Here is a 25,581-nt window from a genome sequence, read left to right as displayed (position 1 = left end):
TAGCAATATATGCTTTTGAAATGCAACATGTCTTTGAAAAAATACAGTGTGTATCACCTTTAGCTTGAAAATACATAGATGTGTTTTTTTAATCTATAAAATAAATAGACAGACATTTTATCAATCCCAAATTGGGAAATTATTTAACAGCAGCAGTGTGTTCAGGTATTAAAATATTTAAAGTTGGAATAAAGTCTAAACTACACAACACAAGTATAATGCACAGCAATAAGATAAGTCCGATACGTTCATGAAACTCCCCAGGAGACACCAACACTAACGTGGACGAGTGGACTCCGGAGTTTGCTGCATGAGTTGCACTGTATGATCTGTGATGTAGTGGGCTGTCACTCAAAAACTGAGTAGCCAATGGGGACACACCCCTGAAAGTCCCGCCCACCTGGGACGTTTGTGTCAAAATTGAAAACAAAAAATGAGGGAGCGTAAATGAGAAGAGCTGCAGCGAGAGCAAAAGTCTGATCATTGAGAAAGAAGAAACAAGAGCTGCAAAAAAAAACCTATGTTAAAACAATTATTATTTTGCTTGACTCAGTTTTTTTTCTTTTAAACTCCTAGTTTTGCTTTATTCTGAGAAAGTGTTGCTTTATTTTTATGATACAAAACTAATCCCATAGTAATGAAGCCCACCCTGTTGTAATAAGTGAAGAGATAGCTGTGGTGCAGGAATGAGACCTATACATGGAACTGAGTTAGCTTTTGCGCACTTCCAGGTTCCCTTGTCTTCGGTCAATGGTTTTAGATTTGGAGATGTTCCTGTTTTGATCTAGGACATGAAATACGTCAGTAAATATCTAGAGGCTAAATGAGACTATACTAAACGTCATCATGCCGAACATTAGCTGCCTTTAGCATAGCGGTGTTGGTGTGGAAAATACCCTGCTGAACAAAATGTGCTTTAACTTTGGTGTGACTCAGATCTTTTTTCTACAATATTCCAAAATCCAAAGGAACAATCCCATTGGCTTTCATTGATGGACAATTTGCGACGCTTTCTACCGGGGTCAGCCTACAAAAATAAGTCATCCCTGCACCACTTATTCGAGAGCCACAAAGAGAAGGCAATGAACTTCTAAGTAATAGCAAAAAGCGTTTAACATTTAAAGTGTGTGAATAGAAAATATATTGCCAGTACGGCCAATGCTGAGGTATGTTGTACTCACGGTCAACGAATGAGGTGAAGAGCATGCGGAATCGGCTCAGTCTGCTCGTCTCGTCAGCCCACATTCGCACGACTCCCACTCCGTTATCTAGCATCACATCGTTGGCCACGGTGCTGCAGAACTTGGCCTTGAGGTTTTCGATGGCGCTGCTGCCATCGTACACAGCCACAAAGTTCTTCTTGCACTCATTGGAGTGTTCCATCTGGTACTCCATGAAGCGCAGGTAGATCTGCAAACAGACAGGAGGAGCAAATTAAATGAAGGGCATAACTCCCGGTAAGACTTAGATAAATGGCACAGCTGTCTGATGACATTCAGCAACTGCACTCTTAATGAAGGCAAATACATGGGAAATATGGCACTGCATTAAATCAGGAAAGCAAATAGATTTAAAACATCCAGGCACCAGTAATGAATAGAAAGGAAAAGATCAGAGTAGAACCCCTTTGATAAATTGGCGATCTGCCTGTCTTCACTAGAGCATGCTTGGATAGGGACAGGGTAAACCACAAATAAGACCGACCACAGATGTATTGATGGACACTAAAATCAAATAATTTACATCTTTTATAACTTGTGATGCAAGCATGCTTAATTTATACACTAATAACTGGCTCCTGAGAAAAGTCAGTCTAAAAATATCTGTCGTGGTCTGTTACGTCTACCTCAGTCTCCTCTTTTCTCTGGGATGTGTCTCAATTTAGAGAAAGCCGCAGGGACTGAGCAAGCTCTATGTGCTCACTTGGAGAAACTGTTGTATTTAAGACGTGTACTGACAGTAGCAGAAAGTCAGAGTTGAGAACTCTTCATATCGCTTGTTAAGTATAATAATTATTGTGATTTTTCTACACAATCATATGTTTTTTTTGAAGCAATGTGATATTTCCATTAGGGTTTGGAATGTTGCATACATTAAGGTCTAAACGATCACATACGTGGCTAATGCTCGGAGTTTTGACATTTAGCAGTCTCATTTGGCGATTTGTTAGGAACCGCTGTTTTTCAGACTTTCAACAATTTGGTATTCACTGACATATTTTATGTCAAAGAACAAAAGGGGAAATTCTTGTGGTTACCACAGACATTATTACAATCATTTGAAAAGATCATTGATTTTGAGAAGAGGGAGCCCGGAAATGCTTAAACTCATTTCCAGGGTTTGGAACTCATTCCTGCACCACTCTATACTGAAAGCAGCCGAAAGGCAGTATAATATTGCATTGTTTCAGAGATGGAGGACTCGAGTGCCGATTTTTGGGACTCATGACTCAACTCCGTCTCGCGCATGATTGACGCGACTCGGACTCGTGAATTCTCACGCACGATGACTTGGACTCGTGAATTCTCGCTTACGATGACTTGGACTCGGACTCGAAGAGTGGTGACTCCAGAGTGACTTGGACTTGTGAATTGGTGACTTGACTACAACACTGCATTGTTTATTGCAAGTAATATCTTTATTATAATTTCCAACGTCGTCATATGTTTTCCTCATATCCCTACTCTGATCTGTTGTGTCCCAGAAAGCCATGAAATGTTGATATTGACTCTTCTTTTACAGCTGTTCTTTTCCTACTGTGATTCGAAGCTCTGTTAAATTTGCCTAAACAGCCTGTGTTTTGTCCAGCCACCTGTCCTCACAGCAGCGTTGGCACCTAAGTGTTGAATCTCATCCTGCCAAGTAATGAGAAAATAATGTCTTTGAATTGTTTGACTAACTCAGCGGTAATTACGTGATGAGAATTTGGCCGCAGGTTGAAAACTTTAGATTAAACTTCAGCACATTCAGCCCACAGGCACCTGTAACCACGCAGCATAAGAGGCTGCTCTGCTGCTGCTGCTGAGTCTGCTGCTTTGCTCCTTCTGCTTGGTCGAGCTAATATCTGGCGCGGCGACTCAAGGCTGTAGCTAAATTCAGACCCTCTTCACTGCTGCCTCTCACTGCACATGTCTGACCAGTGAAATGACAAGATAATGTGTGTGTGAGAGAGATATAGGCAGAGCTTCATGCATGAATGTTTACGTGTGTATGCATATGACTTTTTAAACATATGAGTGTATACTGTGTAATTGCTAACAATACCCAATGTGACAGTATATTATGTAATTTGTGACGGTTTGTGTCAGCTGCTGTTTTATACTTAATGTGATGTGCATGAATGTGTGTGTTGATGGCGAGGCGGAAGCACAGGAGCGTGCTGATGACTCATTTAGCCGTGAGGTGGAAGCAGAGCGGCATTGAATCAAGGCTAGGCAGGGTATGTTTGGAACTTCAGTGGCGTTTAGGATATCCACTCATAAATATCAGAACCTATGAGAGCACACATTACCGGGCTTTCACTCTTGATTTGTTAATACATCTTCAGGGCTGTATTTTATAAATGTGTCAACCTCTCTGTGTATTAGCACTACCCATTGTGTATTAAATTACATCCACAGTACAGACATGACCACCAGAATATATTTTCTCAACGAGAACACAACTATATGCTATTTATATTCCTACAAAATATGTCATTCAGGAAAACCCCTAACAAACACATTCATTGTTACTGGAATTCTTCACAGAAACATGCACTGACATCACCTTTGCTGTGACAGTACACAAGACAAAACAGTATAAAGGGAGATTTTATGTTGATACTAAAAGCTTACTACCCTGCTATTTAGATTTTCTGAGTGGTTCTTTTTTACATTCAGAACATCACCCCTAATTTATCTCTGTTTACAAGCCTTCAACTATTTCTCATCAGATTTCTTATTTTGGATGACTGTTCATATCTTTCCTAGGATAGACGGCATGCTTCAGAATAGGGGCTCAGAATACTGAAATCTGTATTGTTTCATCGTTTTTTCCTTCTAATTTTGTATTCTTTTCTAAACCACACACTGTTATTTACTCAACAATAACACATAATTATCCTATTGCTTATTTATTTGTTTGATTAATAAACACAAGTTGGAGTCCGTCAGGACCGAGGGTCGGAGCAGCTCATAGTAGTTGCTTTAGAGAATTTTACACCCGTAAGTAAGTATTCTCTCCGCTTCGCTTGACAAACCCAGTGATAGTCCTCAAGCTCTGTGATTGGATGTTTGAGTGTGCGCCGAGGGTTACGCCGAGCGTCGAACAACACTTTGAAATGGGATGGAACCACGGCAGACTGTCCAAAACTGGATTTGAACGGGTCCACCCCGTCCCCAGAACTACACATGATGGCTATTGTGTGTTTCGCAACATGTTCTATGGCACGTCTCTACTGGGAATTTTTGTTTTAAAAGACGTTTTCGTATTACCCATAATAAGAAGTTGCCAGTATTAAACTGTGTACATTAGGGTATAGGAAACACTCAAATTTAAAACATATAATTAATAAATGGGTGAAAATGGCTTGTGCCCATAATGGGTAGCATTATTATATACCCACATAACAGCGAAGGTCAGAAGAGCTTTATTTAACAGCTGGTTTTATGTCTGTGACCCCTCCTGTTGTTAATTAATAAGCCTTAAACATGCACTTGTCAAGATTCAGAGGCAAATTTTGCAAATATGGCAGTAGCCATCGATCATCTTAAGATAAGATGTACTTTATTGATACCAAGTTGGAAACATTTGCGTTACATCAGCATGTGTAAAAGTTGTACATATGCAGTGGTGTTTATTTGTAAATAATTTAGTATAATCACAGAAATTCTGTGTTTTATATTTAATAATTCTGTGTTCTTTATGTATTGAATGTTCAATACCTGACGAGGTCGGAGATGAAAAACTTGGGTCCGCGGTTCCTCAACAGTGGATTACAAGACATCTATCAATATGTTTATACCTCCACCATTAATCAGTTGTATTCTGCACATTTCTTATACTATCTACATACATCTTATAAGAGTATAATACATGTGTATAATATCAGTTAAAGTAAGTGCTTAAACATACAGTAGTTAACATTGCAGGAAAGCAATATATTAGTACTTTGTCAGGCTTAATATTTATACCCCCAAAGCTTTTTTCTTATTCAAAATAAGACCTTAACCTAAATTATTCTTTAATATTTAAATAAAGCCTTATTAGTTGGTCTGTCTGTGTCTCCTATTAATATCTAATAATAAAAATAATACATTTCAATAATGTGCTTTAACCACCAGATGTCCCTTTCTATCAGCTGTGCGCCGTTATGGTGTAAATATACCAATATACCGATTGGATCAAGTATAAAAGCCAAATTAGTATTGATACTGCAAGGAGACTTATATTGTGAAGAGATATTTAAGATTTTGTTTAATTGATATATTTATGATCCACGTCACATATTCAGTTTCGTCGGCAGTTGTTCCTGTTTGTCTAGAAGTCTTCTCATCAGGGCTCTATAAATAGCGAACTACGTCAGATATGTAATATTTAATGCAGCCGAACCGTGTATTACAATGCCGTTATGTGATGACCTCCAAAGAAAAAAGCAAGCAAACTCGGAATAAAGTATTATTTTATTTTTAAAAAATGTTTTCGGATTTCACATCAACAGGAAGTCCGGTTAACTAAAATGTCCGTGCGGAACAATACCCCAACCCATAGATCCGTGGGTTGATAATGTCAATCACCACATTACACACATACCTTCACATTTAAATTTAAATTTACATTAAAGTATTTCGTGAGGCTTTCTAAAATGTTTTTAAATATAATTAGGGTTGTAGTTGAAGAGTTTGTAAATTATTACATTACATTTAGCTGACGCTTTTATCCAAAGCGACTTACAATAAGTGCGTTCGACCAACAAGATACAAACTTGAAGAAAACAGAATCATATAAGTACATCAATTTTTGCGTTACCTGGCAACGCAATCGCACAACGGCACGTCCATTAATTCCCCATCCATACGCATGGATTAACATTGATTTAATACATTAATGTAGCCTTTTTTTCTGCTAAAAGATGTGTCGACCAGCTGGGGCAACAAGAAAATCGGCGAAATCGAGTGTGACTAACACACACACACACACACACACACACACACACACACACACACACACACACACACACACACACACACACACACACACACACACACACACACACACACACACACACACACACACACACACACACACACACACGATTGGCTAAGGGACGGGACATCTTTTAGTGGTTGACCAATCACATTAGAGCCTGCCAGTCAACCAATCAGAGCAGACTGGGCTCTGGTTTCAGACAGAGGGGGAAAAGAGGTGGTGCAGCACAGGCAGTATGATACAAATAAAGAGCTTTTTGAACATTAAAGCATGGAGACATGTCCCAGTAAAGACACAAATAAAACCAAATATGAACCTGAACATTTGCATACAAACTATGTTAAAATGGAGAGTTTGGAAAGAACCAACAATAGGTTAAGGGATCAAATAGAAGCAATGAGAACTAATGTGTTCCCTTTGTACTGACCTTGGACTGAGGAGGAGCCCTGATGGTCCAGATACAGTCCAGAGCGTCACCAGGCTTCACTTTCTCCTCCTCCTCCACCTGACTGGAGCGAATAATCCCATCCCATCCACCAATTTCAAACTGACAGTCTGTACAGAGACAGAGGAAATGTGGAGGGGGGAGGAAAGACGAAGGAGAAGACAGGAAAGGTCAAATAGGGGCACATGAGAAGATAGAATAAAAAGTGGAGAAAGAGAGGAGGAAGAGCAAAAAGAAAAGGGTTCGATGGGAAGAGGAGGCAGGGAGACAGATAAAGGGTTTTATTTAAAGAAGATTTAAGGTGGAATTGAAGTGAGCACAGCGGATTAGGACAAAGACAATAAGAAGACAGAGGAACAAAGGTAAGAGAGACAGTGAGGAAAAAAGAAACAGTGTGTTCCTTCATGTGTTTAAATGTGTGTGTATGTACATGCGTTCAATTCATTTACAATTGTGTGCTTGTCAAGGTACATTTGGGCGTTCAGCATTCATGTCAGACGCAGAGATTGCCTCCGGTAAGCTTCTGAGCACAGAGGAGCTCTTCAAAAAGGATCGAACGCAAATTCTGAAGAGCTTACCTGGGATGGGGTTTAGCAGTCCGCCCACGTGCAGATGGAAATCAGGGTCTAAAAATGGTAAGATTTGGGAGGCACATTAGTCTCAATCCGCACAGCAGAAATTGGTAAGCAGAGAACACAAGATAAGATCCCATTAAGGCGGGCCAGATAACGCAGAAGGGGGTCTCTCTGAAGTTAATATCGGTCGCCTGATGGGAGACATTGATTTCAGGCATATTGGGTTTTGGATTCAGAAGGCTCTGATGTGGAACGTGTGCCTGCTGTAAAGCAAGAAGAGTAAAGAAAGAAGGCTATGATGTTGGAGGGCCCGTTAGCAACCTGTGGATGTCTAGCTAGCCCATGCTAAATCATCTTTACTGGTATTCAGCAAGAGAAAATATGTTTCAGGGAAGAAGGGTGTCACATGACTGGTAGAGATTGGATCACTCAGGTCAAAGTTTTATCAGCAAATGTAATTACAGCATATAAAGTAAAAGTACTAATTTCAGAAGAAATGCCCTCCATATCTGATTTATCATTTGATGTGTTTATATGTCACATTATTATATTGTGGTCATTCTTCCATCAAGCAGAATTTTACTGTATAGACAAAAACAAAGATCTGGTAATTATTCATGTCTAAGACTTTCTTTCTTAACTTTTAGAAATATATTGGTTAATATTTCCATTTTATTTCTCAAACAGTTATTGCACTGGTTTAATCTTTAGTTAAATGTTTATCACATGTTTTTTTTAATGTGAAATGTCAATCTGAAAAGTGGGTTGTCAAATAAATGTAGTTTAGTGTACTGTGCAACAACATCCCCTTCAGAGACACAGTTTAAGTGACTCTACCTGCGATGAAGGTGTATTTAATCCGGAATCCGAGTCCTTCCAGCTCCTCGTCGCTAGTGAACTTGATCCACATGAAGCGTCCCGTCGATGTGACCAGTCCCGGGTTCTTTCCCCCACACAGGCGATCAATGAGGGGCGAGAACCCAAATGGCCCATCCCGGATTTCGATGTGGTCGAAGCGGCACTCGAAAGATGGCTCGATGTAGTAATTCTTATCAAAAGCCAGCTGGATCCTTTGTCTGGGGAGAGCTTTGGGGAACGAGGGAGTGGGGAAAAGAAAGGTAACAATAGGGGTAAATCCATTACCGGAATACAAATTTAATTTTGTATTTTGCAGGAGAAAGAACAATCTGGATAGTATCAAAAGCATGAAGAGGCAAATATGAGTTCATATGGACTTTGAAGTTGAACACTTGAGCTGTTACGTAACCCTCAACTGACTTTTCAGAAGTTCGCCAAGAGTGACGTGAAGGAAAGTAAAGCCCCTCTCAAACCAGTAATTTGTAACATTACTGATTTGATCTATCTGTTAGAGCAGCGGTTTTCAAAGTGTGAGGCACGCCTCCCTGGGGGGCGCCAGAGAGCTTCAGGGGAGGCGCAGCGTGAGAAAAAAAATTACGAGAAAAAGACGAGTAATGTGACACTTGCACACTTTTGGCTGTCTGTGGAGACCGAGTTCCCCCAACTCGCCAAAAAGGCTGTAAAAGTGCTCATTCCCTTCACGGCTCCACCTACCTGTGTGAGTGCGGGTTTTCCAAATTTACTTTGATCAAAAGCAAGTGCCGGTCAAGGCTGCAGCCAGAGGATGATCTGCGTTTATTCCTGTGTGCATCAAAGACGCAGACTCATCGTTCCCACTAAAGTAGGGGTGAGTGTAATAAGGAGGCAAAGTTGACGTTCAGTGTGTTGCCGGGAGCATATAAGGATTTATNTTCCAGGTAGTGGAATGAAACATGTAATTGTTAATTGCGTTATTGTATCCTTTTACGGATAGCATAGAAGTAACACTCAAAGGGTCCATATCCAACGATATAGGGATTGCACACACCAGTTGCATGCACACCAGATACACACACCCACACTTACAGAAGCACTACACAAACAGAGACAGGGGCCGTGATGATGCCAGCAGTGCTTATCTCTCAGGTCGGTGAATCAACGAGACATGGCAACCACAGCATGAACTGTTCAAAGTCACTCGTCATACAAATCCACAGCATATCTCCCATACTGCAATGGACAGAGCTCACAGGAAGTGTTTAAAGCGAGGGAAATCATGGCCTGCGTTGGATATGAATCATACTAAATAAAGACGTAAGGATGAGGGGGGGGGGGCTGTGAATCATCTGTGGCAGGAGAAGCTGAAATGCCACGACTATTGGCAAAAATGAGAGCGATGTCAAGGGCGGTCTACCATGCGTACGCTGCAGTGTGCTTGCTGAGATTGTGTCTCTGGTTCTCTTCTTTGAATTGAGCCTTCCCTTCCTGCTTCAGTTGAGCAAGCTGTGTGCCTTCACTTCCTGTGTGTTCCACTTCCCTGGTGTGTTGAGCCTCCTTCTCTGTGTAACACACACACACCAACACACACACACACCACACACACACACACACAGCACACACACACACACACAACACACACACACACACCACACAGCACACACACACCACACACACACACACACACACACCACACACACACACACACACACACACACACACACACACACACACACACACACACACACACACACACACACACACACACACACACACACACACACACACACACAGCTTGATAATCACTCGATGCATTGACATAATTGGTGAGTCTTACTAACCACGCATTATGACTACAAAGCTTTCTGATTAGCACTTGTGCCAAACGTTAGCATCTCTACAACAGAATTATAAGCTCAACAGTGGAGCTCGGATAAGGATATGAGTAAGGCCATTCAAGACCAAATGATAGGTTCCATCTGTCACGTGCAGACCCACTGTGGTGTTCTTTTGCACACACCAGTAGGCTGCCTGGGATGAAGGTTTATTCGTCAACAATAGGTGTAGGCTTGATTTATCCACAGGGGGAGCCCTCGAGCCATGTGTTAATCTACTCCACACCACAGCCAGAGGAGTAGCACACACATCTCATTAAAGGCTATACATCAACTTCATGGACAAACAGTTCATCAATTTCGTGTGAAAACACATCAGCCAAAACCCCCGACCTCATCTCCTATAGCCGTTAATGATTCCATTATGTCTCCCGTGTGGCAGGCCACTAAATTACTGATGGATGGGATGTTTCTGGAAAGCATTGACAAGGACGCTCCAGCGATACGCAACCAAAGCTCAGTTGTGTAACAGATGTTCATCTTTTTTTATTCAATAGCAGAGTTTTCTGGCACACACTGCCAATGGGGATAAATGCAGCACTACTCTGATTAGGCCAAAAGTCAGGGGGCTACCCACAATGCAGCGCCACTCTCCATCATTTTCAGAGAGATTATATCTGTGGGGTGAAACAAACTCATTCGAAAAATGTCAAGCTGATTGTCCACCAGCGAAGGAACAGAAGATGGAATAGGGGCGAGGTTATATAAAACGATGTCAGTCAGACTAACGACATTCACTGAAGGAGGCAGTAAGGCTGAGAGGCGGGAAACAGCTGCATCGAGCAGGAAGTGAAGATGAAAATGAGCCGTGTGTTTTACCTTCCAGGATGTAAACGCACTCCTTGTTGGGTGGGTACGTCGTGGGGTAGTTTGGCGACGTGAACACCCCACCGTTGATGTTGCGGACCCACGTGCCGCAGTCGTTCTGGTTGGGGGTCTGGGCGCCATGGTCGCTTGGGAGATCTTGAAGCAGAACAGACGCACAGATGGGTTATTGAGTCAGGGGATCAATGAGCGAATGATTGGAAGGCAGGGAGAGTGGGAAGAGGGTTGGCGTGAGAAGGAGGAAAAAACAGGCAGGGAATAAAGACGGGGAAAAGGCAGAACAGAATAAACCATTTTGTCCTGTGATGCGAATAGAAATAATACTCCTGCTTTACACTGCTTACTTTCATAACAGCATTTTTGCAAGAGAAGAGAATTTGAGCTTACCTTTAGTTCGCTGTGCCAGAGCAAAACCCTCTTCTATCAGAAAGAAGAGTATCCACGCTGTTAAAAAAAAAAAGATACAACAAATAAGCCACAGGTGACCTAATAATGCATTTATGTCCTTGTGTTCAACATCAGAAAGAAGATACATCCTTTCAACACGTGTGAACAGCTGCAATATTGATGCAACCTGACCTTGATGAATAAGGACTGGAGCAAATATAAATCAATACACATTTCGAGTAAATCCCTGATTTAATTAAAACATGTGTTGCTGAGAAAGGAGGAGGATGGCTGTGGGAATATAATCATATGAAGGCATGTGTTTTTAATACTAGGATATAATCATATTGCCAATACAAGATGGACATTTTCAGAGACTGTTAGTGATGAACCCTCTTAAAAATGATGGAGCTACAAGACTGCAAAAGATAGCCTAGAAGATGTTAACATGTGAGGTAGGTTGTCATACACCTGCATGTATTACATGCTTTTTATCAGTGGTAGAAAGTAACTAACTATATTTACCCAAGTACTGTACTTAAGTACACATTTGAGGTACTTGTACTTCAGATTTTGAAACCCAATACTTAGGAAACATTTTTTAATATAAATATTTGGTATAGATTAAACCACCCAACATATATTAAAACCATGAGTGGTTTAACAGAAAATTAAGTAATAATACGTTTTTTGCTCATAAATATTTTCCAGTTCCAGCTTCTTAAATGTCAAGATTTGCTATTCAAATATGTAAAGCAAGAGTTTTTTCTGCAATGAGTATGTTTACTTTGAATACTTCAGGTTAATTGTCCTAATTTTCCTAACTTTTACTTAAGTACCATTCTCAATTCAGTACCTATCCTTGAAATTAAGTATTTTTACAGTGTGGTATTATTAGTACTTTTACTCAAGTAACACATTTGGATTTCCACAACTGCTTTTTATGTGTCCAATGTCAACAGTGATATTCAGCATATTTTGCTCGAGGTGACACCAGACAGTATGTTCTTCTTGGACGATAATTCATGAATTGTTATCATTGTTTTCTTTTGGGAATGCATTTAGGATATCTCTGTTTATCACTATCAAAAACAGAACCATTTACAGCAGGTTTTTAGAAATACTATCTGATTAAAGGCACTGTATTTACTTTGGATAGCAATGAAACTAGAACGTTTACAGTGTAGGTTTTTTGTTTTAGATTATAATAAAAAAAACATTTGGAGAAAATAGCCTTTAAAGACATGTATTGTATGGTGAAATATGCAAATGAGGCATTAACTACAACCAAGTACAAACTTTTTATGAATTTAGTAGAAATCTACAGACGGAAACCCTCAAAGTTAATAAAGTAAAACACCTGATGTGGTTTTTTTAGATGTTTTTCTAACTTAATGCATGTGTTTAGTCTAGGGTACCTTAGTTTAATTCAGCAGCAATGTTAAAGTATTTGTCGTATAAGTAATATGGTCGCACTAGAGGCACATAGATGGAATAATGAAAGAAGCGACGGCATTAGAAGTAGTAGAGTAGCTCTGCAGTGGAATTGGATATCGATAATACTACCAGTAAAAATATGAGCAGCAGCAAGATAGTTTTAAACCATCAATCTATTAATCTGTAGCCTCTAGGCAGCAGCAACATTAGCATAATCACAGGATTACAGGCTCCAACGTTTACAGCAGTCATTTGGGCTGAGCACGGCTAAAGACAATAGGTTAAATATGTTGTATTACAGCGATATCTGCACTGAAAGGGGGGGGGGGCATGTTACAGCTCCGGACGCTGCCTCGCTCTGATAAACTACCGTAGACCTGATCCCCTTTGAGTTCATAATAGGTTGGCCCGCTCACATCGAATTACGGAGCAAGCGTGAGCGTGGTATGTTGCATAATGGCACCCAGGGAAGAAGGGTGGAGGAGAGAGGGATCGAGAGAGCAGGAAAGATAGAGTAAGAGCGGGGGGTCTAACGAAGAGGAATGCATGGTTAACATAGGTGTTGAATACTACCGAGCAAATGCATGTTTGAATGGACTCGTTTTGAAACGCACACACATAGCCCCCAGGCTACGGCTTCCTCATTAGTTCTATTTCCATTATCTTGGTGTATCGTACGTGGGAGTTTAAACTACCACAGGCACAATATTTAGAGAGCAGACCACCCAAACTCACTCAAGAAGCGTAAAACAGAGATGTGCTCTGGGCTCTTACTGAGGATTTTTTCCAGATTATAATAAACTCATTAAATTGTGTAGATAGCAGGGACGCTGTATGATGTAGCCCTCGAAAAAAAAACTAGGTATCTTTGATCATTTCAAATGATATGGGTTAATAATAAACAACAGTTTTGTTGAACAGTTATTGTACAAAAACATGCCTGGAGCTACAGAGGTAGGAATGTGTATCATCAAGCATAAATATTTAAAATAAATTATTAGGCAAAAGTTGCATAATTTATGTAGGTTTGGTAACAGCTTTTGTAATATTCTAAATAAATTACAAGCTAAACAGAGTTACTTCAACACAAACCCTCTTTTGAAAGTGTGTATGTATAACATTAGATGATGAAGTGGTTTACTATACAGGTCATCCAACAGGCATAACTCTTTCTATCTGCTGTCCTGCCTCCGGAAGTTAAGTAAAGTCCTTAAAACAAATATTCCTCACATTAAAAGTCAACAAAAACGACGTTTTTATCTGGCCTCTGCTCATTTTGAAAAAGAAAAACTGCCCTGCTATTCTGGGTCATGGTATTTAATTTTGCTTAAAAACAAAGCCAAAATCCGGTGATAATCTTCTACTTTTACATGTGACAAGGACTTGAAAAATAAAGCAACACATAGGCCACCAGCCTTCTGTAACACAGGACGGACGGAGGAGGGATTGGGATATTAAATTCCTGATAATGTGGGGTTCTGTTGTATCCTGTCCAAATTAGAAAGTGTGGCCTCCATGAAAAGGCTAACTCCTACAAACAGGCTACATAATAATGGGGCTAGAGTAAAGCTAAGAGCTAAGAATGACGCCATTGTGGAATGACAGGTGACAGGCTATGTGCCTGTGGTCGCTTAGGAGCTAATTATAGCCTCTCTAGGATACAACTTCTGATTTCTACATGTGGTGGTGAACTGCCTACGAACATACAATTAACATAATGTAGCCTACTTGTTTACTTTTACGGCTAGCCTACCTGTTTACTTTAATGGCTAGCTACCGGTAAAAAACGGCTAGCAACAAAGATTCAAGAAGCTTCACTGACGCTGAGCGTCTCAGTTGTTGATGGCGCGAGGCAGTGGCGGGAGTCGGAGGTATGGAGAGAGCCAAAAGGGCCACAAAATGTCACTGTTTCAAAATGTTTCATGATGATAAGAGTGAGACCCTCATTATGTTTTGCATAACCAATAAGCTTATAATTTATGTAACCAGTCAGTAAAGAGTAGAGCCATACCAAAGCAATGCTAAGAGGAAAAGTATAATCCTCTTGCTTCATTGTGTCAGATCAATAACCTGTGTTAATCACTGGTCTCCATTGTCTTTTAAATAAACTATGCTGATTGTTGTACTGTAAATATAACTATTGAAAACTAGCTATTTGATCTTGTTTGCCTCGTTTGTCATTTGCGATGAAAATGTGTTAGTTTTACCAACAATAAAAGCAACGTAAAAAGTTCTAGAACATTCCAAACATGAAAGTGCAGTTTAAAAAAACTAAAATGTGGAAAATCAGACACTTAACTAAAACACTTTGAAATAGTGGCACTTTATGGCGCAGATCGCAGCAGAGGATGAATAGTGTATTTAGAAGTAGGCCTATTTTACACGTTTCAACAGTCCATGATGTGTATTGCAACTGTCTCAGGGTCTGTTGCAACATCTGACTTTGCTCCTTTCCTATATTTTAGACAACATCATATTTAAATGGAATGGCTAATTAGAGAACATATGTAAGTATATAACAAATTGATGGTTCTAGATAGTCTCCGAGTAGATGAGAGGAATTAAAAAAGTATTGCAACCAGCCAGTCCACCCTAGCATCTGATATCAATTTTATACACATGACAAACTATGTCAGTGAGATAAATGTATTCTTGTGAAATAAATATCAGAACAAACCAACGCGCTTGGTTTGATTAACTATAACAACTATTCTTAAAGAAAGAATTGGCACCTTTTTAAAACCAAAACCTGCAAACGTGCTTCTGTCTGTGACCACTTTTTGGGGGTAGAATAGTGTGATGGACAACATGTTTTTATGTCAGTGAGATAAATGTAGACGGTCAAAGTGTCCGCTAGGAAACACTTAATGCTCCCTGATGGGTTTCAAATAGATTGGCCCTTTTTCTGTGCGTTATCATAAATCAGAATCGCATTGCACTCACGTAGCCCGGCAGAGGCACACCTCAGAGCCTCAAACTGGCTGCACTGGTTCTGCTCCATTATTACATTACGCTCAACTGGTCCAGCATATAGGAGCCTTACATTACAATAACGTATCCTTTTTAATTTGATGAAATTCTCAAAAGCAACTGTGGAATCATGATATGTTAAAGGAACCATTTGATGTTACAGTAGTTCAGTTTATTTTCACATTAACGTCGATCTAGGCGGTTCAAACCGACCAAACTCAGAAGAACCTGGCTGGCTTCTGCTGAATCGTAGAAATGTGTGAGGCACCAACATGCTGGATCTTGAATAGCACTTAGGTTTGTGGCAATTGCAATCAGTTATGTGGGCAATAACACAGCAAGATTGAAACACAAGTCACAAGATGGCAAGTTGATATAAAAGACACATCAAATACAGAGAAATAAAGATATAGCAAAGAGAGATGCAATGTTTCCCAAGGTATCTATTGCATTAGCGGTCTCTTTTTTACGATAGATTAAACTAATCGATATTCAATATTTTATTATTTCATGCCACTCTAATTGCATGGTTGAAATCCTAAAAACAAACCATCTCTTGTGGTGAAAAACAAAACAAAAAACAAGTACATTCAATTATAGTTTATAATTAACTGTGGAATATTCCTGCCCAACGCGCACCCTGGACCAGGACGCGCATGTCGGATTCTCTCGGCTCCAACTCACCTCTGTGCATCTCCTCTCCCGGTGTGATTCCAACACAAAAGCACCGATTCTACAAACGCACTCCGAATCTGTCCATGTTACGTGTCCACGGGGCTCTTTACAAAATCCAACTTTTCTTCGACAAACATAAATCCATTTACGCAGATCGCTCCAAGAGAGGAAGGCAGTAGCACCAAGCTCTTCTTCAGGCGGCGCTCCCGCTGCGTTTGGCTGGAGGACGAAGACTGCTGCGAGCCTTTTAGCCAGGCATCATCATCACCTTAAAAACAGCGTCCAGTGGGACTATAGTGGAGAGGACATGTGGAGGGAAAATGGACTGATCCAGGCGGACTGACGCGCTCTAGACGTATCCAAAAGACGCATATGGATGGAGAGACACAGAAGAAAGATGAGGAAGAGTACGGAGGAGGAAGAAGGGGAGGAGAAGAGACTGTCTCTGTCTGCTCTCCGTCCGTGTCTGAACTAAGAAACGATCCTGAGCGAGGCTCATTTAAGCCGTGGGCGCTGCTTAAATCAATGAGTGGCTTGTCACGAGCATCGTCAAAGTAGAAGCAACACAGACTCAATTTCCGGTCATGCCTTTCAAAGATAAAACGGCACTGGCGAACTAAAACATTTAAACATTGAGTTAAGAGAGATTGCAATTATTCAAAGGAATCTCACACAACAACACCATTTTGATTTACGTCATGGGCTTATTATTGGGGGATGTATAATTGAAATATGAATGGTTTATATAAAAGGGAACAATGGTCAGGTTGCAAATGAAGAAATGTGCATTATTAGTACAGATTTATTTTGGCCAGTTATTGCTACCAAACTTCCTAGCTCGTGTTTAGCATTGACGAATTAAGGTCTCAGATAATGTACATGGAATAAAAAGCCTTTGCAGATCACAAGCAATTGGACAATTCTGATTTACTGGCAGCCTGTAATAAATCAGCATCTATAAAATCCTTAAAACCTTTGTCTTTAGCGGTGTTCTAGCAGTGTCCAAATCATGCATTGCATTAAATTAGACGTCTAAAACTCTCAGCAAAATGTTTTTCTACTTTTTTTATTTCCATGCTTTTGTTTTTGAAGCTGAAACAGCTTGTTTCCGGTTTTAATCTATCTCTCTCTGTACAGCTTCACACAGCCTGTAGCGTGCACCACCTCCTCGTTCCTTTCACTCTCACTGTATTTGTCCACACACACACACACACACACACACACACACACACACACACACACACACACACACACACACACACACACACACACACACACACACCTATTGACTATCAGTACTGTATGTTCGCCCCCATGCTTTGAATCACGTCTTGTGATGTGCTTAAAGGCTACCAAGATGGAGACTCTTTTACTCTCGTTGCCTTGAAGGGAAGGTTTGCTCTCTCCATGCATTATTTAGCAGGGTGGTTCCTGAAGTGGAGGGCCTGCGGGGCCCTCGAGGGCGCTCAAAGAGGCCTGCAGGAGTCCTCTGATAAATTAAAGGCACTTTAATTTCACTGCTGTTTCAACTCACTACACATTTAGATAATGAGAACATACAAAGATGATTATTTTGAGTGTAAATTTCCCTCCAGGTTCCAAACAACTAAATAATCTAAATAAAATGTTCCCCAGAAAGGTGAACTATGCGTTTGGGACTAATTCCACAAGTAGCTTTAAAAAGAGAGGACCATGAAACAGACATAAAGTCTAATGATACACAAATAAAGCAACCCAGAGTTGACTTAGGCAGGTCGAACCTTTATTACCGACTTCAGTAAGTAAACACATTTAGTAGCTTGAACATTCATGAGCAAATCAAAAAACAAAATAAATTACAAACACCCGCAGTTAATCACAGCAGTTCAAATGTGCCAATTGGAAAGTTATTCTTGTGAAATTAATATCAGAGCAAACTAAAGCGCTTGGCTTGATTAACCATAAAAAGACAAAAACAATTAAAAGTACATCTCAAGCAAGCTGGAGTTACTTTTTGCCAAGCTCAGTGCAGTAGCATTAGAAATAAACTATTTTTGTTGGCACTCCCATGATGCACTGTGATTTGCTCTCAGCGGACCTGCTGGTAGTTCATGTTTTTTGTGAGATTGGTAGCAGAAAAAAACGTCCCACAGGAATCATGACATTGCACAAGTCTGTCTTTTTGTTCACTTCTTTGCACAGGTTGCCGTCGCGGTTGCAAGGCGGAGATTCAGTTTAATTTCACAGGTGACAAAATCGGAAGAATGTCTTTATTATACCTCATACGAATGAAAAGGACAGAGGTAAATCAACTAGACAAAGAGAATTTACAGTAGCACGCACATGGATTTCAAGTAAAATGATATCTTTTAACACTCAGTGCCAAAGATGCTTCCCTTCCAGTGAATGCAACATAACTTGTTGGGCGTTTAATCTGCAACGTTTTGTTAAAATCTACTTACACCATGACGAGGGATCCCTATTAGGAGTGTCTCCATGGCATTGTTGCAGCTCCTGTACATCTAACACTGGAATGAATAAATGACACGCAACATAAATATTTCACATCTGAGGAGCTGAAAAATATCAAATAGAACCGTTTTGAGGCAAATGAGGATCCATTTATTGGCCCGAGAAATGAAACAGAGAAAATGTGGTGTTAAGGGGGGAGGACCGTGAGGCAGAGGACGGGAGAGGATGTTCTCCCATAATGCAGTTCTCTTCCTTCACATGGCATCAAAATGGAAACGGTGGGCTTCCTGTCTCTTCTCTCGGTCGTCCGCTTTCTGAAAGCACATACATAGAAGAAGTATAGTCAAAGATTGTTGATTTAGGAATAACAATCAGTTACATCATGCTCGTTACATTTAACTATCTTATCTCGTAATTTAGGGGAAACGTTTGCATTCATTTATACAACATTGCATAATACTTTAACCAATTGTTAAACACAAAGACACAATTTAAAATGTTACTGAATAAAACAAGACTAATATAAAATGACCACCATTTTGCAAATAACTGAAGAAAATTAGACCAAAATAAATTCCATGTTCCAAAATAAACCGCTTTTCTGTTGCATTCACTGATTAAACATGGAAGCAGTTCATCTAAATGTACCCACTGGTAGAGTATTAAGTCTCTTGTTTTGTAACAACAACTACACATTCATTGTTTCAAAAGGAGAAAAAAGCCTTTTGGGACTGAGCAAGCAATAAAGAAGTACTATGCAGTCTAATAATCACATATGAGAAGTTTTTGGTTTGAATATAAATTAACCTTTACAATTAAATTACAGTGCCACAGGTCAAACATACAAATATCATTATCTTGACAAATCCAAATCCTACTTTCTGGGAAGCAATTACATAAAACATGGAAAATAGTAATAAACCATCTCCAAACACAACAGAGTGCATTCTATGAATACGGTTTCCTTTATAATTGGTGAATCCGTTTATTTATGGCCAACAGACTGTAATCGTCTGAGATTCACACACATGGCAGGTGTGATGACTGGAGGCGGGGTAAATACTTAGAACAAGCCGACATGTGAGAAATGTCACCAAAACAAATCGTTTTTTTTTCAAGAATGTTTGAGTGCAATTTTGCGATAAAAACAGCCCCAAGGCCAAATCAGGCCTGAGTGGCTCCTCCCCCTGTCCCACACACATCCACAGACTGAAGCCTGATTTAGATCTCATTACAGATCTGTTCAGTGGGATGTGTCATTGCGCTGCTGCAGACTCCTACTGTAGCAGGAAGCACCATAGGGGAGGCTTACATTCATTAGCTATGGTTTATAGTTCTGTCAGTGAATGGATGTTTTCACAAGAAAGCTTCGCATCCGTGAAAGATATGTTAACAACTTAACAGATGCGTGGTTGAGATGAAAACGAACATTTAGTCCAGACATAGGTGTGGTCCAAACAAGGTGGACCAAGGGAGCCCAACCTAACACTAAACCCAACCCTAACCCCTTCTAATCTGAGTGAATAAAGCATTTAGATGAATTATGTGAGATAAGCGATAAACTGAGGAAGGGGATAAAATGGGAATTCATTTTCAAAGTATCGGAATGGAACAACTCCTAAACACTTGAAATTTTGCGTTGCAGTGCAGAAAGAACCAATCTCCGTATATTAGAGAGACTTTTGAAGAAGATCTTCCCATTTTAAAGGACAGCCAACTTCTACGCATGTTCACCAAGTTGCTGCTGACTGAAAGATGGTCAGCAACAGTCAGTTCTGATTTGTGATAAAGCCTTCATCCACCTTCCAAGAAACCACCAGCGCCTCACATGGAGTGATGTTGTGCTTTTTTTGTTGCTGCCTTTTTTAAGGGCCAACATATCAGTAAGGAGCAGATGGGTTGATGAGATGTTCTCTCCCCTGGAGCCCCTGGGCTGGGCTGCTCGTGGAGTCTGCTCTAATTGAATATCCAGGGGATACCACCACTTTGTCCTTCTGAGGCTCATCGTTAAGCAGCGGAGCATTGATTTGTGTCCATCTGAAGGTTTTTAATGACACAGTGGTGCGTCTGGAAGCAGGTAAACACCTCTATGAGGTGTTGTGTAGTCTCACTGGGCTCTAATGTCAACTCATTAAGACTGGCCTACATGTCCTGCATGAAGATGATGAATCTTCCAATTTGCTTCATATTTTTTGTTGTGAATGTGATGTTTCCATTGGATGGATCTCCACATATTAACACTACTTTTATGATTTTTAAAGCCTAATGATAGGCTTTAAAAAAAAGCCATCACTGTTGAATGTCTCCGCGTCTCCAGCGCTAAGCTAAAGACGGCTGTTATTTTGTTGCTTTTTGATGGATTTGATGTGGTAGAAAAAAACATAAAACATGTCAGTCATAAAAAAAAAATTGCCATTAAAATGAGGGAACCGAAAGTGCTAAAGATAAATTAGCCAAGTTTGTCGCTAAATTTGTAGCCCAGCGCTCAAAGTTCAGATTACTTCAACTGTGACCCCGTTCAACACTGATCTTTCGACGACCAAACCAATCAGAGGACTGCTGAATGTAGCGCAGCAAGCTAGCAGGTGAGGTCATTTGCTTCTTTTTTTTTCACCGCAAGACTGTGGGCCCAACCCCCTGGTGAGCAAAGAGCAAGTCACGTATCAGGTGAATGCAGCATCAGTCATTCCCAGGCATTAAGACTTATTCCTGTACCATGCTATTCTATTTTACAGAAGTTCACAGGAGTTGTGTTAAAGCCACGTTAGCTTGTTAGGCAGGACAGCACTTCTTTGCCCCCATGCTTGTGCCCTCTACCTGACTTTGTTATTAGAAGAGCAAATACCAGAGGCGGCGGTGCAAACACTCACAAATGCCAAATGTCTATCAGTGGGCTCGCCCTGACCTTAATGCATGTCCCGCCGTAAAGTAAGTGCAAGAAGATGAGATATGAAAGGGGTGTTAGCGTCTGGTACAGGATTCACCCTCCATCTCAATTCCCCCAACGGTGCAGAAGGTTACACCGCGTTAGCTCATTGTGCCGGATGTGTGTCTTTCAGTTTGCCGGCCGGGGATTCCAAATCAAATCAAATGTGCTGAGTTTGTAAAAGCTGTCAGACTGAACTCAGAGCTGCTGAGAGAGAAATACTGCAGTTATAGACACACAACACTGCTGAGGTTAGATACAGTGACACTAAATAAACAAGCTCAGGAGAGCATTAGCATTGTGGATTAAATGCTAACCTAAGTCGTTATTACCATTATAGTAATACTTATAAAATACATTTTAGAATTAATAACACTTTTTTAACTTGACTTTATGAAAACATTGTTCACTTATAGTCACTTATTACCAGTTTGATATCATATCTGCCTGGACTTCAGGAAATGCATTACACAATGCATTTAAAAAAAGATTATACGAATAACCACTATGGGAATTATAATACACCATGATCTTATCAAAAATAGCAATTATTATTAAGGTCAATATCAAACGTTTTATAATGTGTTATCATAATGTTCTTTGTGATTATGAATATATTTATGATGCTTATCGTTAAACCAAATTAAACCAACGTTGGGCCTTCTCCAATTGAGATATTGCACATTTCTGATACTATATATCCCTACTCTGCATCCCTATGGGGGAACTAGTAAACAAGGCAGCTATTTTTGATGACTTTGATTGGTCAGTCCAAACACATTACTGTGATCAAAGTCAAATACATTTTGTTCTTCATGGCTTCAAACCATCATTCTGCCTGTGTGAACATGCCAGCTTGTATTTCCTGTGAAGTGCCCAGCCAGCCGTTTTTCTTCATCTATATTAGCATTTTCCTTTTTCTTCCTCTCACTCTTGTTTCTCAATTCTCAAATTGAGAAACAAGAGCGAGACACACTTTCTCTCACTGCCACTTTACTTCCTCCCATCCACCTCTGATAATCTGATAGGTGTATGTCTACGCAGTTGAGGCACCAACCGCTCTCTTTTTTTAAATGCAGCGTCGGTTCAGATAAAGCTGATGCTCACGCCCCCGTATCCCAAAAAGAGGGCAATTAGAGCCCGTCTGTGTGTGTAACCATGCACACACACATGCGGGTGCACATTAAACGCACACAGTCCCGGAGCAGATGGCTTGGAGAAGATGCCAGCAACTTCCAGCACCGCCCGCCCGGCGACAGCGTTACCACAGTGTGTAGATGAAAAAGGAAAAGCATTCCAAAAGATCCTCCCAAAAAAGTGAATCTGCGGAAATTACTGTAATGTGTGTGTCCTCGACCATGGTATGTGACATGTAATGTACATTGCAAGTGTGTGTGTGACTGAAACAAGAACCCAGAGGAAGCAGAAACACTTGAAAACATTGCAAGTGTGTGTGTGACTGAAACAAGAACCCAGAGGAAGCAGAAACACTTGAAAACATGCATTGACTCCCTGGAGGGCATATTTATGGCTATAATGAGATCCGCCATGCTGAAAGGACAGAAGCAGGCAATTACAGCCGAACGTCCTTCCAGGTTGTAGCCCAGGGAGAGAGAGACAGACAGAGAGAGGAAGAGGAAGAAAGTGTGTGTGTGTGTGTGTGTGTGTGTGTGTGTGTGTGTGTGTGTGTGTGTGTGTGTTGGCAGGAGGCGAGGGGACTACAGGACAGAGACAGTGAGACCCATCTGCTGCTGGTAGTGACCAATCTGCTCTCTCTCTCTCTCTCACACACAAATTCTCACAGTCACACTCTGAAGCAGTAAATCACCAGGTAGAGGCCAACGTTTAGTACACCATTGTGTGAGTGAGTGTGTGTGTGTGTGTGTGTGTGTGGGTGTGTGTGTGTGTGTCTATCCTGACCTTCTCTTTCCAGTGGAGGATGCCAATAATGACAAGGATGAAGACGCACACTCCGATCAGTGCGATGGCCGTCAGCAACACGCTGTTGCTGGGAGTCAGGTACAACTTAGCGCTCCAACTTAAGGGAAAAAGAGAGACATACACAAGTTGTAATTTCCAGTTGATTGCCTTTCAGAAGTTGTCTTTCCAAAACATCTCTTTGGCAGCACTCTATTGCAAATGGCTTACTTCTGTATAGACCAATATGCAGTTTGTTGTAGACTCACTAGGAATCAAACAGCCCCAGAGTTAATTACAAAAAAAGAACCAATAAAAACAACTTGATGCTTCATCCACATACTCTTGTCCCTGTGTAGGAGAGCACATTGCTGCCGCCACTACAGTTACATCTTTGTTTGCTTAATCATTAGCAAGCTAGCTAGCTAGCTAGCCAGCCAGCTGTATGCTTATTAGCTAGCTAATTAATGGCTAAAACAGTGTTTAGCAGAACCACAATTCCTAAATTCAGCTACACAACACTACATAACTGTTCAGGATGTATTTAGTACAACTTCAAGTTGAAGATGTACTCATCATCTTATTGTACTGCATGTTATTTAGTACTTATCTATGCATCAGTAGTCGATTATCATTTGTTATGCCAATAAAGCATGTTCAATACAAAAAAAGAATTGAGAGAGTGTTGAGGAGAGTGTGCAAAAAAATAACTCACCATATGCTGTTTTACATTTTATCTTTCAAAACAACGTTTCACCAAATGGCGCACATTAACAGGGTTTGTGTCCTCATTAAGTTAAAGTGGACCTATCATGCTATATTTGAAACATATATTGTAGGGCCATACCTATATAAAACATGTCTGTGATTTTTTTTTTTCAAAATACCAAACAGATCATGCATTTTAGCCATGCCTCATTTCGCTCTATTTGCTCTATTCCAGCCCTGTTTTTGCAAGGGCTGATTCTGTGACATTGCTTTAATGCAATAAGTCCCGTTGATGTAAATACTTAACCGACCTTTATACGATTTCCGCTGATTACAATTAGCAGGCAACTGTAAATCATCAGGTTTTATTCAGTTGAATAATCCCGTAGTCGGTGAAAATGTGTATCTTCCGAAGGAATAAGTCCGCTCATTACCATAAATGCTGAAGTAATGACTGAATAAAACACAGCATTTGATTTTACATTTTTAGAGAAATTTGAACACCAAAAATTCGGTCGATAAAGTCTGTAGTTATATTTGTTTATAAACGTACGAGAAATTGATTAAGATGGTTTCGTCGTGAAAAATTAAGGGCGTTTTTTTTTTGTTTTAATGATGATGAAAGTAATGCTGTCTGTGTGGTGTGTCGAGCACGTGTGGAATCGTCCGTACCACAACGAAACACAATAGTACTGCAACAAACCGTACATCGAGTTTAGGGTCTGCTCGAGGCGTCTACCGAATAAGGTCTTCTGTGTGTTGTTTGTGTCGTGTACCGTCCGGAGGAGCGTATATTGTCGAACACATCGAAACGACCGACGTGTCTGCGTGTGGAGGTATGTGCGGTACTCACTTTACCTGAGAATGATCATTTGTTATCCACGGCAAGACCATAAAGGAGAGTCGCAGTGTATCGTCACATTTCGAATCGTGTCTGACACTCTACTAACTAAAAAATTATATAGGTTTCACCAACCTAACCGACTTTATGAATTTTCAGGAACCCTTTGGTCTTTTTCGATCTGCAAAAGTAAAAAAATAAAATCATTTCCCTGGATAGTACGTTTTACGGTGAAAACGTGCAAGGAAAATACTTATACACCACGGGCCACACAGTTCCCCTTGAGTGGTTCACCAGGTCTTTTTGTGTTGGGAGAGAGGAAAAGGAGGTATGGGTTTAGGATTTTTGCCCCCGACGGTTGTCTCGGACTAATACTTTAAACTTTAAAAGACTGCAGTCTTTCCCCAACGAGGCGGTATACGTTTGAGAGATAGTCCCTTACTCTCTTGGCGGAGCTTTCGCACCTCTGCGACATCATGTATACGGTCCGACCGCATCACAAACGC

The 25,581-nt window shown here is 40.5% G+C and overlaps 1 protein-coding gene and 1 long non-coding RNA gene across 2 annotated transcripts; both read right to left on the bottom strand.

Annotated features, from left to right (window-relative positions):
• Positions 1 to 710: 710 nt before the first annotated feature.
• LOC104954493 (neuropilin and tolloid-like protein 2) lies at positions 711 to 16,735 on the bottom strand. The gene is made up of 8 exons (XM_010781607.1): positions 16,242 to 16,735; positions 11,151 to 11,207; positions 10,758 to 10,901; positions 8,047 to 8,295; positions 7,213 to 7,260; positions 6,617 to 6,744; positions 1,182 to 1,410; positions 711 to 784 (listed from the first exon to the last, which is right to left on the bottom strand). Exons 1-8 carry the CDS (start codon positions 16,249 to 16,251, stop codon positions 711 to 713), a joined length of 939 nt encoding a protein of 312 aa, XP_010779909.1. The 5' UTR covers positions 16,252 to 16,735.
• Positions 16,736 to 17,972: 1,237 nt separating this feature from the next.
• Positions 17,973 to 23,650, bottom strand: LOC104954492 (uncharacterized). Its single transcript, XR_799338.1, has 2 exons — positions 23,530 to 23,650; positions 17,973 to 18,997 (listed from the first exon to the last, which is right to left on the bottom strand). It is a non-coding gene; the product is annotated as an uncharacterized lncRNA (long non-coding RNA).
• Between the last annotated feature and the right edge of the window lie 1,931 nt (positions 23,651 to 25,581).

Source organism: Notothenia coriiceps, unplaced genomic scaffold (genome assembly GCF_000735185.1).
Source record: "Notothenia coriiceps isolate Sejong01 unplaced genomic scaffold, NC01 NC01_scaffold00023412, whole genome shotgun sequence".
Classification (NCBI taxonomy): domain Eukaryota; kingdom Metazoa; phylum Chordata; class Actinopteri; order Perciformes; family Nototheniidae; genus Notothenia; species Notothenia coriiceps.
The sequence above is the reverse complement of the archived record's forward strand: the minus strand, read 5'-3'. Positions and strand labels throughout refer to the sequence as shown.

Excerpts from the sequence above, each read along its gene's own strand:
- LOC104954493 (XM_010781607.1), bottom strand. Across the intron at positions 7,261-8,046 it reads TAAATACACCTTCATCGCAG|ACCCTGATTTCCATCTGCAC; the intron begins GTAGAGTCACTT and ends TACCATTTTTAG. Across the intron at positions 1,411-6,616 it reads GGGCTCCTCCTCAGTCCAAG|ATCTACCTGCGCTTCATGGA; the intron begins GTCAGTACAAAG and ends GTCTGTTTGCAG.